Source organism: Rattus norvegicus, chromosome 1, assembly GCF_021556685.1.
Source record: "Rattus norvegicus strain SHRSP/BbbUtx chromosome 1, alternate assembly SHRSP_T2T, whole genome shotgun sequence".
Taxonomy (NCBI): Eukaryota; Metazoa; Chordata; class Mammalia; order Rodentia; family Muridae; genus Rattus; species Rattus norvegicus.
In genome coordinates this window covers 170,636,288-170,651,711 of record NC_141534.1, presented here as the reverse complement: position 1 = coordinate 170,651,711, position 15,424 = coordinate 170,636,288, and the positions used below count along the sequence as shown (strand labels likewise).

At 36.0% G+C, this 15,424-nt stretch overlaps 2 protein-coding genes across 2 annotated transcripts; both read left to right on the top strand.

Moving 5' to 3' along the window:
• Nucleotides 1-403: 403 nt before the first annotated feature.
• Or51v8 (olfactory receptor family 51 subfamily V member 8) lies at nucleotides 404-1,348 on the top strand. The gene is given in 1 exon segment (NM_001000154.1): nucleotides 404-1,348. A coding segment is annotated over 1 exon segment (945 nt).
• A 6,977-nt stretch (nucleotides 1,349-8,325) lies between these two features.
• Or51b6b (olfactory receptor family 51 subfamily B member 6B) lies at nucleotides 8,326-9,279 on the top strand. The gene is given in 1 exon segment (NM_001000153.1): nucleotides 8,326-9,279. A coding segment is annotated over 1 exon segment (954 nt).
• Nucleotides 9,280-15,424: the final 6,145 nt, after the last annotated feature.

The following is a 15,424-nucleotide window of genomic DNA, read 5'->3' as shown; positions in this document are numbered from 1 at the left end:
ACAGTGAAATGTCCCCTCTAGTACCAATGAGAAAAATTTCCCATGAGTTTCACATTCTTCTGAGGAGTATACTAACCATGACATCACTGTGAACAACTTTTATGTCCTCTAGGACTGATTCTCAGAAGGGAAGTAGACAATCTAAATCCCCCGAGTCCATAGACATTATTGTTTCAACATAAAACTCCCTGCTTTCCTGGTGTCTTTTAATACTAGGTCTGAATGGTCTATGCTTATGATGTACAGGAGGTTTCTACGCTGCTACACCTACAAGGATTAGGTCTAAGTTTCTCTGCTTACAGAAATTCATATTTTGTCCCAAATCGATACATATTTCTAGAAATTTTAATATGGGATATGTAATGTAGAATAGCACTCCAGGAATATTTTGCACTTTTTATCAATGTCTCTTTTTTTGATGTCAAACTTAAGTACCTCTAGATTTGTTCTCACTGGATTTCCTGGCCTGGAAGTCTACTATATCTTGTTTGCCATTCCTTTCTCAGTCATCTATGCAATGGTGTTCCTGGGAAACTGCATGATACTTCATGTGATCCGGACAGAGCCAAGCCTGCACCAGCCCATGTTCTATTTCCTGGCCATGTTAGCCCTCACAGACCTTTGCATGGGGCTGTCCACTGTGCACACAGTGCTGGGCATCCTTTGGAGCTTCCTTCAAGAGATCAGCCTTGATGCCTGCATTGCACAGTCTTACTTCATTCATGGTTTGTCCTTCATGGAGTCCTCCGTTCTACTCGCCATGTCCTTTGACCGCTACATTGCCATTTGCAATCCTCTACGCTATTCCTCCATCCTAACCAATGACAGAATCATAAAGATTGGAGTGGCCATCTTATGTAGGAGTTCTATGCTCATTCCTCCGGTTATTATCCGCCTGAAGTTCTTAAATTACTGCCGGCCTCATTTCCTCTCCCACTCTTTCTGCCTGCACCAAGACTTGATTCGACTGTCATGTTCAGATATCCGCTTTAACAGTTTCTATGCTCTGTCTCTGGTGATTTGCACCCTGTTGCTGGATGCAGTGCTCATTCTTGCTTCCTATGTGATGATCCTGCACACAGTTCTGTCCATTGCATCCCGGGAGGAGAGAATCAAGTCTTTGCAAACGTGTGTATCTCACATTTCTGCCGTTTTGGTTTTCTACATCCCCATCATTGGTCTGACCATGGTTCACCGTTTTGGGAAGCATCTCTCTCCACTGGTTCAGGTCCTCATGGGCAACATTTACATCCTTTTCCCACCCTTGATGAACCCCATTATATATAGTATCAAGACTCAACAGATACGAGTGAGAATCCAGAGACTGTTTTCCTTGAATGGAACCTAAGTCCTCAGGTCCACAGTGATTGTTCTTAGCGGTAAAGAAGTGCAGTCTCAGAAGACTGTGAGGAACTGAAGATTAACTTCTGCTTCTTACAACTATCATGATTGACATTTACAAATATACATATATATATGTATATATATTATATATATTTGAAGATGAGCTTAGAATGTTCTGACAAACATGAGTGGATGAGTTTAATTTACTTGGAAATCTTTCCCGCATTATGACATCATGACCAGTGGATTTAGGGTGCATTTATTTCTTCCTATTAGGAGAAAAGTAACTTTTTATGGATATATCCCTTCATGAAATTACTGAATTATATTTTTGATTCTTCTTACTTCAGTCTATATATTAAGGTTGCACACATGATCTCTGATTTTCAGCTTATCCATGTGGCAATATAATGCATGAGTATGGTCAAGAGTTTGGTTTTGTTTTTTAAAAAAAGATTCATTTTATTTTCTAATTTTATATATGTGTATGGTAGGATAGGCTCATATAAATACAGGTGCCTCCTGATGACCGAATCTTTAGCACACCCTGAATCTGGAGTTATAGGAAGTTCTGCATTGCTGGACCTGAGTGTTCATAGCTCTGCCATCTCATTTCTTTGGCTCTTTAATAATTTAAAACATAATAAAACAAATGCCAATAGATACCTTGTATTGGTGTGTCTTCAGCAAAATAGCTACCTTGTTCTATCACATGAATAGGATGAAGCTGGAAATATAAGCCTCTGCTTCAATCACACTAAATGATAGAGTAGGACACAGTATACATTTGTGATCACCAGATTTACCAATATGTAATGGTGACAGAAGAGTAACTTTTAATAGAGAAAGATTTTGGTGACTTGAAAAATTTTGTCTTTAATTCATGTCTTTGTATTGTTTATTTAAAATTTGGGTTTATTTAGACAAATTCATTTATTACACTTATTTAGTAAATAAATGCCTTTATTATACTTCATTAGGAATATTTATATGTTCCTAACTTAACATCTCAACCTTTGATATAGATAATATTCAAATGTTTATATGTTTCTTGTGTAATATCTCTACAGATGTTTTGATGTAGATGGTATTTTGCTTTGTATAATGGGATTTCTAAGTGTCATAATATGTCAGATTTTAGAAAATATTTTGAGTTTTGCATATATTGTATATTTTATTATTAGGCAAATTATTTTTTTCCTGCTTTGTTTTGTTCTTGTTTAACAGAATTTTTGAATGGACAGGTGACCAAAAACATACACTAAGAGAATAGAGGGGAGGCTGTAAAGCAGAAGGCACTGCCACACGTGCAGCTTACCCTTCTCGTTTCCTAGCACTGACATACGCCTCCCATCTTCTCACTTAGTCCCAGGTTATCCAATGCTATTCTCATCTCTGTGGGCACCTTTCATGTATGAGTGGGTGTAAGTAAACACTCAAATACATACACTAAAATTAAATAAGTAAACCATATGGTTAATAAAAATAAAACCCACAAAAACTATATTTTTATAACTTTTTAGGATAGTATTTATATATACTCAGTTTAATTTCAAATTAATATTATGTTCACTGAAGCATAATCAACAACCTATGCTTCATCCTTATTAGATGGAATTCATGCTGTAGTAACTTTTAGTGCTGTAGTACCTACTAGAATGAAAGAATAGCATATTCTGGCATTATTTTAATGGCCTGTTTGCAGATGATTGTGGTTCATTAAGTCTAATAAACTCAAGCCCTTGACCACCAGCTATCTCATTTCTGTCCTGTGGGTTTGCCACTGTAAAGCCCCATATAAATGAAAACTGGTCAACTTGCTAACTTTACTTGCAAGAAACTATGTGTTCAACAATTCTCAAGTGATTATTTTGAACATTGTCTGTATTGTTTTATATTTTTAAGCACCATTTTCTCTTAATATTCCACTGCACTATTAAAGAAAATAACATTTTCTATAGTCATTGTGATTTTTTTATCACTATGATTTTCAATAAAAGTATGTTAAACATTTGGATCATATAACTGCAAAATTTTCCCTTGGTTGGTAGAATAAATTATTTAGTGAGTACTTATATCCTTCTGTAATGCTGTTGTGACAAAGATTTAACACTGTAGCTGTGAGGAGGTATGGAATTAAACCTCTTGCTAGACTTCTGCAGCGAGTATTGGGTGAGAATGATCTAATAAGCTTTTCTTTCGGCTCTTTCCCTACTGTTTCTTTTTCTCTATTCTAATGTGTTAGTGTGTATTTTATTTTACTTTATTTTATTTTTCTGCATTAGAAGCCTGTTCAGTTTCTAATGAGAGACAGAGAGAGTGTGGATCTGGATGGGAGGGGAATTCAAGTGGGAGGAGGGGAGGAAGGGGAAATAGCAATCAAAATATATTATGTGGTAAAAAAAATATTTTCAATAAAAGAAAAAACAACAGTTAAATGTTAGAAAAGGAGATATCTCTTCATCAGTGTGGAATTAAATCTGTATATCTTTTAGAAAAGGAGGAAAAAGTTGCGATGGGAGATTCAGGATCATCTGTGCTCTGAGCACCAATACCAAAACCAATCTTGATCTATGATGGGATTAGTTATGACCAATGAACTCATTGTAAGCTCAAAATAAAACTTGCTGGAAAATGTCTTTAGTCTATGTAAGCTACATAACCAGAAACGCTAGCTCTCCTGAGTGCTCAGCCTTTCATTAGTGTACTGTTGAACAAAATCATCTCACACAGAGCCTATTACATAACAAAATGTTCAATGCTGATTTGAAGTAATAAATGCACTGAAAGTAAACTTCCTCACACAAAACTAACAATTGAGAAACATGGCTTACACAACTAAAAGAATCTTAGATATAACAAAGGACACCATCATTCAAGTGAAAAACCAGCTTACAGGAGGGAAAAGATTTCGCCAGCTATATGCCTGATAGAGAACTGAGATCTACAATATACAAAATTACTTAAAACATTAAACACTAATAAATATTTAATTTCCATATCATTATATATTCATATATATTTATTTTTGATATCCTGAGCCATCAGAGAAATGCAAACTGAAATCACATTCACATTTTAACTTACCCCAATCAGTTTGACTAAAGTTAAAGAAAAAGACATCACATTCTTTCTTTTTCTTTTGGGTGGTAGTATAATGTGTTAGTACTGTTAAACATAAATTTATCAATTATGCACATAGTTACAATTTGTATTAATGTGTACTAGTGTGTGGTTCCATAGGCGTGTGCCACCACTCTCATTTAATTAACTAATACACTTTTCATCTCAATTTCAGCTTTCTCTTCCTCCTTTACTCCCAGTCCCTCTGTCTAACATCTTCTCTCTTTATTCTCTCTCCATTTCTCCTCAGTAAAGAAATCTCCCATGGATATCAACCTTAGTTGTCGTATCAGCCTGTAGTAGGACTGGGTGCATTTTCTTCTACTGAGGCTATACAAGGCCTCCAAGTTAAAGGAAAGAGTTTCAAAGGCAGCCAATGGAGTCAGAGACAGTCCCTGCTCCTGCTGTTAGAGGTCCTACATAAGGACCAACCTGTACATCTCTTTACATTTGTAGGGGGCATATATTCATTCTACATATGCATTCTGGTTGACAGTTCAGCCTCTGAAGCCCTACAGACCTAGGTTACTTCATTTGGTATGTTTTCTTGTTGCGTCCCTCATCCTTCTGTCTCCATCAATATTTCTTCTCCTCTTCTAAAAGATTCCCTAAGCTCCACTTTAAGTAAGAATGTATGTCTCTGCATATATTTCATCAGCTGTTAGATAAAGCCACTTACATAACTACTATGCTAACCTCTTGTCTGCGAGCACAGCAGAATATTATTAAGACATTCAAGGGTGTGCTCTCATGGGATAGGACCCAGTTAGGCCGGGCATTAGCTGGACATTTCCTCAGTGTCTGCTCCATCACTATTACTATCTGTCATAGGCAAAAATCATTGTGGGTAGAAAGTTTAGAAACTGGATTGGTATTCTTATCCCTATCACTGAATAATTAGACATTAGTGAATATGTACATTTGGTTAATTAGCAGTAATATATTGTTTAGGGTTTTATTTTCTTAGGATTCCTGAATCAACAAAACCATTCACTTACTTATTCTCTAATTTATACACATTTCCCATTTTACATGTATGTCTGAGATTTCTAAAATAGGGTAGAATATATACTTTCCAAAAACAGTTGCCATCCAGACTCCTAACCAGTGTGTTTGGTTTTCATATCTTAATAGTGTTAAATTACATTTCTGTCAATAGGCTCAAGCCAAAACCCTGATATAGGTGAAGGATTTAGAACTTCTAATTATAATATTCCACAATCCCAAGGGTCAGAGTACACTGGAGGAAATATGGAAGGAAATGGAGAGGCAGGGAGAATAGGAAAGACAACAAGAAAGGAGGGGCGATGAGTGACTTAAATTACAATTTATCCCTAAGGAAATACTTCTGAAATAAATGCTCATACCAGGCAGGCTTTTGTGCCGTGCCTGATGAAAAATGTGTTATGACCAAATTCTTCATAGAACTAAATATCTGAAGCTCATGACAATGTCATTAAAGAATGGACAGGGTCAAATTTTCAGGTTAGTGGGAGAATGTAATGTACTACTCTTTGGGGTTTTACAGGAACCAGGACTAGTGAAACTAGGCCACAGGCATCTGACTTTTCACTAAGAGAAAATGAGTAGCATTCTCAGGCAAGAACCCATGGGTGATGGTTGTGGGTCTTCATGACTCTCCTACACTGCTTCAGCCTGGCTTCTTGAGGGATTGTAATATGTGATGTCTATAATCAAAGAAAACATCAAGTTAAGGGAAGGGAGTTTTGGCCATGGTATGGAGGAAGTATCTGGGAATTATTAAAAATGTATATTTTATTAGATACATGTATAAAATTCCTAAATAATATTAGTAAAGTTAATAATAATGAATTAGCAAAACTGATACAATGGGAAGTGCAAAGAAGATTGTGAACACAAGTTAGGAGCCATTGAGATGAATTGTGTGTTTTAGTTTCCCTTTGAGTTCCTGTCTGAAATTTTAATTTTCCAACCTTTAGACTTCTAACCCTGTCATTTTCTTCTCTAAAGTCATCTGTGTCTACTTTTCTGACATGGTAAAAATGTGCTTTTCCCTATTTTGCAGTGCCAGAATCAATGTAATCTTTGGAGATGTCATGAGTTCTGATTTACCTTTCCTTACTTGCTGGGCACAACATCTGCTGCTCAATTGAAATCCAGTGTAGTATATTTGCTTAAATTCAAACCTCCCTGCTTTCTTGCTTCCTTTCTTTCTTTTTTTATAGGCTTCAAAAGAAAATATGATGACTTGAAAACTGTCTGGATAAATAATACAGATGTGTGTCCAGTGCAACTTTTGTAATACAACAGTCAAAGTGAGGAATCTATTCTGTTTAGCAATCCTTATGAATTCTTATACTTCGTGTTAAAAGCAAGAAGAAGACAGGAATCCTTAACATCCCTTGTAACTGACAACCACAGATCTTAAGTGGCTCCTCAATTGCATTACAATTAGAAAGTGACAGCTGTGACATGGAATTCAAATTTTGAAGAGAGAAGTCCAGCCATCTAGGAGACATGTTCTCCCAATAAATAGGGATCATGTGAGTAAAGTCTGAAAGTACACTAAGATTCATTGTGATGCATAACCTTCACCAAACTGAAAAGTGCATGGCTATATTTCTCTGGGTGATGCTGAAACACAACTATCTGTATGTATCCAATGGTACCTTAGTATTCTGAACCCCCAAAGTCTTCTCAGCACCACTAAATGCCATCTAATGCCATAGCTTTTAAAAGAAAACCAACATGCATGTGTGAACTTTTCAAACAATAATTATGTTCATGTGAGCATGTCTAACCAGTTTCTATTTGTGCTTCTCTAAGTAGGTGACATCATAGCCATATATTTATATATGCCTTCATGTGGTCATCTTTTACTGCATATTATTAAGAAGTATTATACATAATGAAACATATTATTAAAATATATGAAAACATTTTTTGGGAAGAGGTTATGAGAAGCAAGACTATACTAGAGCAGTGTTCTACTCAAAAAGAGATATTTATTAGTTGTGATGACACACAAAAAAGTCAGTTTTCTGTAATCATGTAGCCTCCTCCAAACTCTAGAATTTCATCAACTGAATAATTCTTATACCCACAGGGCACTTACTCAATGTCTAAACTTAACTGTCTTTTATTTATTTGTTTATATGGTTATATTATTTTGCAATTAGTTATCCATACTTGATTCTCAAACAATACTTAGATGTGTTCTGACTTTCTTGGCCTCATTTATTCTGTCAAATTGGTATGTCAAATCTCAACACTTTCAGTAAAGATAACACCATGAAAAATACTTTGTAAGCACCAACACTATCAGAATGCTACTCAGTTATAGCGATTTCTTGCTTTACTTTATATGGAGTGTTGGATTTACAAAGGTTTCATCTACAACAATAGTTCTCAATCTTCTTAATGCTGTGACTTTTTAAATACTGTTTCTCTTGTTGTAGTGAACCCCTAACCCTAAAACTATTTTTGTTACTACTTCATAACTATAATTTTGCTTCTGCTATGAATCATAAATATCTGATATGGAGGATATCTGATGTGGGACTTCTGTGAGAACGTCATGTAAACCCACAGGGTTCCTTACCCACAGATTGAAACTGCTGATCTAGGTCTATTCTTCATACATAGCTTGTCTCTAATGTACATTTCAGTACTCTCGAAATAATCTCAAAAAATTCATGGAGCTGTTATTTATATATCCTGTTTTTCTATATCTAGAAAGTCCCTGGGAAAGAGTGAATTACCATTGTTGTTGAAAAACAATAGCTCTGAATATCCACACAGCGGGTAGCATCTTTAAGAGTCCAACCCTAAGGAACTTTTTCCTATCATTTTACCTGAGGCAAATTTGTACCTGCAATGCCTGTAATTTGTCTCAACACCTCAAGCTGTCCATTCCTGCTCACAGGCTTCCCCAGTCTGGAGAAAGCCCATCACCTGATCTCTCTCCCATTACTGATGGCTTATATCTCCATCCTGCTTGGCAATGGCACCCTCCTTTTCCTCATTAAAGATGACCATAACCTCCATGAGCCCATGTACTATTTCTTAGGTATGTTGGCAGCTACGGATCTTGGAGTAACATTGACCACCATGCCCACAGTTCTGGGTGTACTGTGGTTAAATCACAGGGAAATTGGCCATGGAGCCTGCTTCTCTCAGGCCTACTTTATCCATACTCTCTCTATTGTGGAGTCAGGGGTCTTGCTTGCCATGGCCTATGATCGTTTTGTTGCCATTCGCAACCCATTAAGGTATACCACCATCCTTACTGATACTAGGGTAATAAAGATTGGCATAGGTGTAGTGATGAGGGCTGGTCTGTCAATCATGCCAATAATCATTCGCCTGCACTGGTTTCCCTATTGTCAATCCCATGTACTCTCCCATGCTTTCTGTCTACACCAAGATGTCATCAAGCTAGCCTGTGCTGACATCACATTCAATCGTCTCTATCCTGTTGTGGTTGTATTTTGCATGGGACTTTTGGATTTTTTGGTTATTTGTTTCTCCTACTTTTTGATTCTCAAGACTGTCATGAGCATTGCTTCTACAGATGAGAGAACTAAGGCTCTCAACACATGTGTCTCCCACATCTGTTGCATCCTGGTTTTCTATGGCACTGTGGTTGGTTTGACATTTATTCACAGGTTTGGAAAGAATATTCCCCATATTGTTCATATCACAGTGAGCTACATCTGCTTCCTCTTCCCCCCTTTTATGAACCCTGTCATCTTCAGCATTAAGACCAAGCAGATTCAGATCAGTTTGCTTCGCTTGTTCTCACCGCCTTATTCTAGAACTCAACCGTGATCACTCTCTGAGAAATATTCAAGAAATTTGATGAAGTTGACAACATTTCAGGCAGGAGGAATCAAGCAAAATGTTTCAATAGAAACCTACTAATGTCCCTCAGATTTGATTGTTATTTATTACTCATTTATTTTAAAGATCTCACATGGTTTTAACTGATTCACTAAGGTAAGTTACTCTGTTGGTTTGGAGAGCTTATGGTCCCTGATTGTTCATCCACATGTAGTCTTTGAGATAGAATAAACTAGTATTTGGATCAAACCACAATTTTCCATGTTGGCTGTCACTTACCTAGGCTAAGTCTTTCAACATTTTTTCTCAAATGGAACAAATTACTCTTTCTAGAAACTTGCACACAGAGAAATGAGCTGGTCATCGCCCTCAATTCACAGTGATTATTCTAGGAAACATATGGCCGTAAAAAGTCTACCCAGGTACAATCATGGGAAATCACATAACAAAGTCAATAGTAGAAATTTAAGCCAGACATATAATTCTAGTGCAGACAACTACTGACTTGTTAAGTTTGATTCCAGAAACTGCTGAGAAGAAGCAGCCATTTTTATTCAGTAAAATGATATAGAGTCCTATTTGAAGAAGAGCACAGGTAATTCTATCTGGGAAATTTTGATACACAATGTTTGAGACATTGGCATGGCTGGTCATTTTCTTGCATGGGGAGGAAAAAGATGATGGAGTCAATAGTTGTAAATAAAAGATAAACAATCTCTTTTTCACTCCAAATTCTTTTTAAAGTTGATTTTGAGCACTTTTTGCCTGAGTAAAGAGTGCTTATTTTTCCATGACTGATTGAAGAACAAATACGTGTTCAGTTATCTTTACAGTTACCTTATTCACAGTAGCAAGGTATTGAAAAATAAAAAATCTAAACATTCTTCAAGAGATGAACACAGAAGAAAGATGTGATAAAACACGTAATGATGAAACTCCTCAACTCTAGATAAAAATAAAATAATAGAATTTGAAGGTAAATGAATGGACCTTGAAAATATTATAATGAGTGAGGAAATCCATACTCAGAAATACAAACAGGGCCTATTCTCTCTTCTATGATCCCTAACTTCAAATTCTCAGGTATAGTAGAGTAGAGTAGTATAGGTTCTACGCATCATCAAAGAAGATCTTTTCTTCCCATCAAGTGGACAGTGTCATAGAAAAACTCAACTGGACACTTTGTAGAAATTAACAGTTCATCAGGAACATAGCCCCAGTGGATACATCTACATAAATGCTTGTACATCTATGGCAGCAAGCATTCTAGAAAACAAGGTTGAAATACTTTATGAGTCTGGATCCAAGGGATTTTACTGTGGAATCTTTCTTAGAAGTGGGTGCATAAACAAGATATAAGCAATAGCTATATAGAGACATATTAATATAGAAGGTGAAATTTTTCATGGTATCTCCCCAGAAGAAGAACTACAGGCACTTAATGTCTGTTGTTAGAAGGAGAATTAGCTTCTCTTCAGGAGTTGCTGTTGTCAAGTCCAGAGTGGTCTATCTTAAAATCATAAAGATACACACAACAAAAATGGACTGAAAAAGAAAAAAAGACAACTCAAATATATATATATATGTGTGTGTGTGTGTGTGTGTGTGTGTGTGTGTGTGTGTGCCCAAGCATGCAACAATTACAATAAAAAATAGACAGTCACCTAGAAAGTGAGGAGCATGAGAGGGTTTGAGAAAAAATAACTGCGAGGTTCGGGAGGGAGATAAGGAGGAAGTGATGCAATTCCATTTCAAATAAAACAAAACCTGTATTTGTAATTCAGATGTTTTTAAAGAACTTACTAAACATATATTTATTAGCAACATAAACCACGAGGGTCATACATAAACTATTAAAAGATGGCTCATTCAAATCTCATATCCCTGCATCCTATCTCTGAATTCTGTCATTGTAGCAATGTCACAAAACTGTGATAATTTTATATATCTTCTGGAAATTATGAGTGACTTAAAACAAAAATAAAACTATCTGTTCTGACATTTTATGGCGTTATTTTATAAGATAGAGTTCTCTGAAAGTAGAGATGCCTTAAGATCTTTGTTAGTTAGTGTCCGATGGTGTAGGGCATAGCTCAGTCTGAGTGGTGCCATCCTGGCTTTGTGGGCCTGAATTCTAAGAAAAGGAAGGATGAGCAAGCCATGAGGAGCAAGCCAGTAAGCAGCACACATCTATGGCTTCTGCAGAACACCTCTCTCCAAGTTCTTCCGCACTTTAACCTCCTGTCCTAACTTCCTTTGATGATGAACAGTGATGTGGAAGTGAAACTCAAACAAACACTTTCCTCCCCAAGTTTCTTTGGTCGTGGTGTTCACCACAGGAAAAGGGTCCTAATGAAAACACTAACCACCAAGCAACACAAATGATACATCAAATATGATACCTGAAAAGTCTGCTAATGGACTACTTCCTGTTCTTTGTTTTTTAAAATGTAACTCAGCTATATATTTGGATTTCATTTAAAACTTTTTATATTTTGTAACTTATTCTTTACACAGGATAAGAAGATAAAACTCTTACTACTGTATTTCTTGATTTGACACATTGATTATTTTAAATAAAAGCATAAATTCAACTTTATAGATAGTTGAAATTTGAAGAGACCTGGATATCTCTTTGTATATTCTTGATTATTCTGACTTTGAAGCTTTTATTTTATAATGTTTCCTAAAGTAGGAAAAACATAAATTGTACTATTATCTAATAATATTAAAACTATTCCATTTAAGATATAATTCACTCAGGCAAGTGCTTCCCTAGCATGTATAAGCCCTTACTTACATTCTCATATTTCATGTAACTTGATATGGTGCTGCATACCTGCAATCCCATCCACAGAGATGTGGAAACAGGAGGAACAGGTGTTCAAGACCATTCTCATCTACATAGCAAGATTGAAGCAAGCCTAGAATACATGAGATGCTTTCTCAATAATCTTCTTTCCGGAGGACAAACTGTCAGAATATCAGAACATACCATATGACCATCAAATGATGAAAACAACCTCTCGTCTTACTCTACTTTGGTGCCTATGAACTACAACATTGTCCAGTATGGCACTATAACTCTAAGGTCGTAGTAGGGATATTAATACCTTGGTGGTAAATAACAGCTCTCTATTTGACCTTGAGACTTACCAATAGAAGGTAAGTCATTTCTGGTTTTAGAAACTTAGCTAACTAACCAGGCCTTTTTGAGGAGAACTTTTAACACAATCTTTCTATGGTAGCATAATCTCTAACTACACACACACACACACACACACACACACACACACACACACTAAACTAGATAAATATAATTCTCACCTCTAATCAAGGAAGTTTCTATTTGCATCAAGAGATGGAGACCATTACAGAAAACTGCATCAGATCAAATGTAAGAGTGTGGAGCTCAGTTATAACTGGCTTTTGCTGGTTTCGCTCTGGGATCATAATGGGAGAGAGGAAGGAAATGTTTTAAGAGCATGAGAAATAGGACAGTTGTTATGAGATTGAGTCTCATAGAAGTGTCAAAAGCTGCATTTTTGAAATATCTATACATTGTTATCTATATGCTGGGTAATACCGAAATTGCTTCTCTTCTGTTTTTTTTTTTCTGTCTTATATTAAAGAGAGAGAGAATAGATGAATTATAAAAAAGTATAAGATGAAAAAAGAGACATTGTTTCAGATATTTTTCGTGGAGCCTTATCATGCATGACACAGCAGGCTCTGGCTCTGTCACAGCCTCTGAAGAGTTCCTTAGTAGCAGATAGGGCCAAAAGGCACAGTATAGTGAAACTTTGCAAAGGATCTTTTCTGTGAATCTTGTGTTCCCCCCTCCCAATTTGGCTGTAAGTAATAGGTCCTGGATATTTTCTAAAGTGGTAGACTAAGTGGTACCTTCCCTATTTTTCTTTTCTAATTCTATATGAGATTTAGAGTTAAATAATTTTTCTAAATACAGACAGCCAGTTAGACCAGCACCATTTATTGAAAATGCTTTCTATTTCCCATTGAATATTTTTGACATCTTTATTAAAGATCAAGTGTGCATAACTGTGTGGTTTTATTTCTGAGTCTTCAATTCTATTCCATTGATCAACCTGTCTGTTTGTGTACCAATACCGTGCAGTTTTTATCACTACTGCTCTGTAGTAGAGCTTGAGGTCAGGGATGATGATTCTCCCAGCCGTTCTTTTATTGTTAAGAATTGTTTTTGCTTTTCTGGGTTTTTTGCCTTTCCAGATGAATTTGAGAGTTGGTCTTTCCATGTCTTTGAAGCATTGTGTTGGGATTTTGATGGGTGTTGCATTGAATCGGTAGATTGCCTTTGGTAGGATGTCCATTTTTACTATGTTAATTCTGCCAATCTATGAGCATGGGAAATCTCTCCATTTTCTGAGATCTTCTTCGATTTTTCTTGAGAGACTTGAAATTGTTATCGTAAAGATCTTTCACCTATTTTTTAGAGTTACCCCATGATATTTCATATTATCTGTGGCTATTGTGAAAGGAATTGTTTTCCTAATTTCTTTCTCAACTTGTTTATCATTTTTATAAAGGAAGGCTACTGATTTATTTGAGTTAATTTTATATCTGGCCACATTGCTGAAATTGCTTATCAGATGGAGAAGTTCTCTGGTAGAATTTTTGGAATCATTTACGTATACTATCATATCATCTGCAAATAGTGATACCTTGACTTCTTCTTTACCAATTTGTATCACTTTATCTCTTTTTGTTGTCTTATTGTTCTAGCAAGCACTTTGAGTACTATATTGGATAGATATGGGGAGAGTGGGCATCCTTGTCTTGTCCCAGATTTTAGTGGGATTGCTTCAAGTATCTCTCCATTTAATTTGATATTGGCTGTTGGTTTGCAGTAAATTGCTTTCATTATGTTTAGGTATGGGCTTGAAATTCCTGATCTCTCCAATACTTTTAACATGAAGGGGTGTTGTATTTTGTCAAATGCTTTTTCTGCATCTGAGGAGATGATCATGTGATTTGGGGGGGGTTGTTTATACAGTGGATTACATTAATGGACTTTCATATACTGAACCAATCTTGCATCCCTGGGATGAAGCTTACTTGGTTGTGATGAATGATGGTTTTGATGTGTTCTTGGATTCAGATTGCAAGAATTTTATTGAGTATTTGTATATTGATATTCATAAGCAAGATTTGTTTGAAGTTCTCTTTTTTGGTAGGGTCCTTGTGTGGTTTAGGTATCAGAGTAATTGTGGGATCTATTTTATGGAATAGTTTGAGGAATATTGGTATCAGGTCTTCTTTGAAGGTCTGGTAGAATTCTGAACTAAATTCATCTGGCCTTGTGCTTTTTATTGGTTGGGGTGGGGGCTTAATGACTTCTATTTCCTTATGAAATATGGGCCTGTTTAGAAAGTTTACCTGGTCTTGGTTAACTTGATATGTGGTATCTGTCTAGAAAAACACCCATTTCATCTAGATTTTCCAGTTTTGTTGAGTATAGGCTTTTGTAGTGGCATCTGATGATTTTTTGAATTTCCTCCATTTTTGTTGTTATGTTTTCCTTTTAATTTCTGTTTTGATAATTTGGATACTGCCTCTTGGCCCTTTAGTTAGTTTGGCTAGGGGTTTATCTATCTTGTTTATTCTCTCATTGAACCAGCTTTTGGTTTTGCTGATTCTTTGTATTGATCTTTTTTTTTCTATTTGGTTGATTTTAGCCCCAAGTTTAACTCTTTCCTGCCTTCTAATCCTCTTGTATAAGTTTACTTCTTTTTTTTCGAGAGTTCTCAAGTGAGTGGTTAAATTGCTAGTGTAAGATCTCTCCAGTTTCTTTACCACTGCACTTAGTGCTATGAGTTTTCCTCTTAGCACTGCTTTCACTGTGTCCTATAAGTTTGGGTGTGATGTGTCAACATTTTCATTAAATTCCAAGAAGTCTTTAATTTCTTTCTTAATTTCATCCATGACCAAATTATCATTGAGTAGAGAGTTGTTCAGTTTCCACATGTATGTGGGTTTTCTGTTGCTTTTGCTGTTATTGAAGAACACCTTTAGGTCATGATGGTCTGATATGGTACATATCAATTTTATTGCTTGTATGGTTTGAGGGTTGTTTTGTAACCAGTTATATGATCGA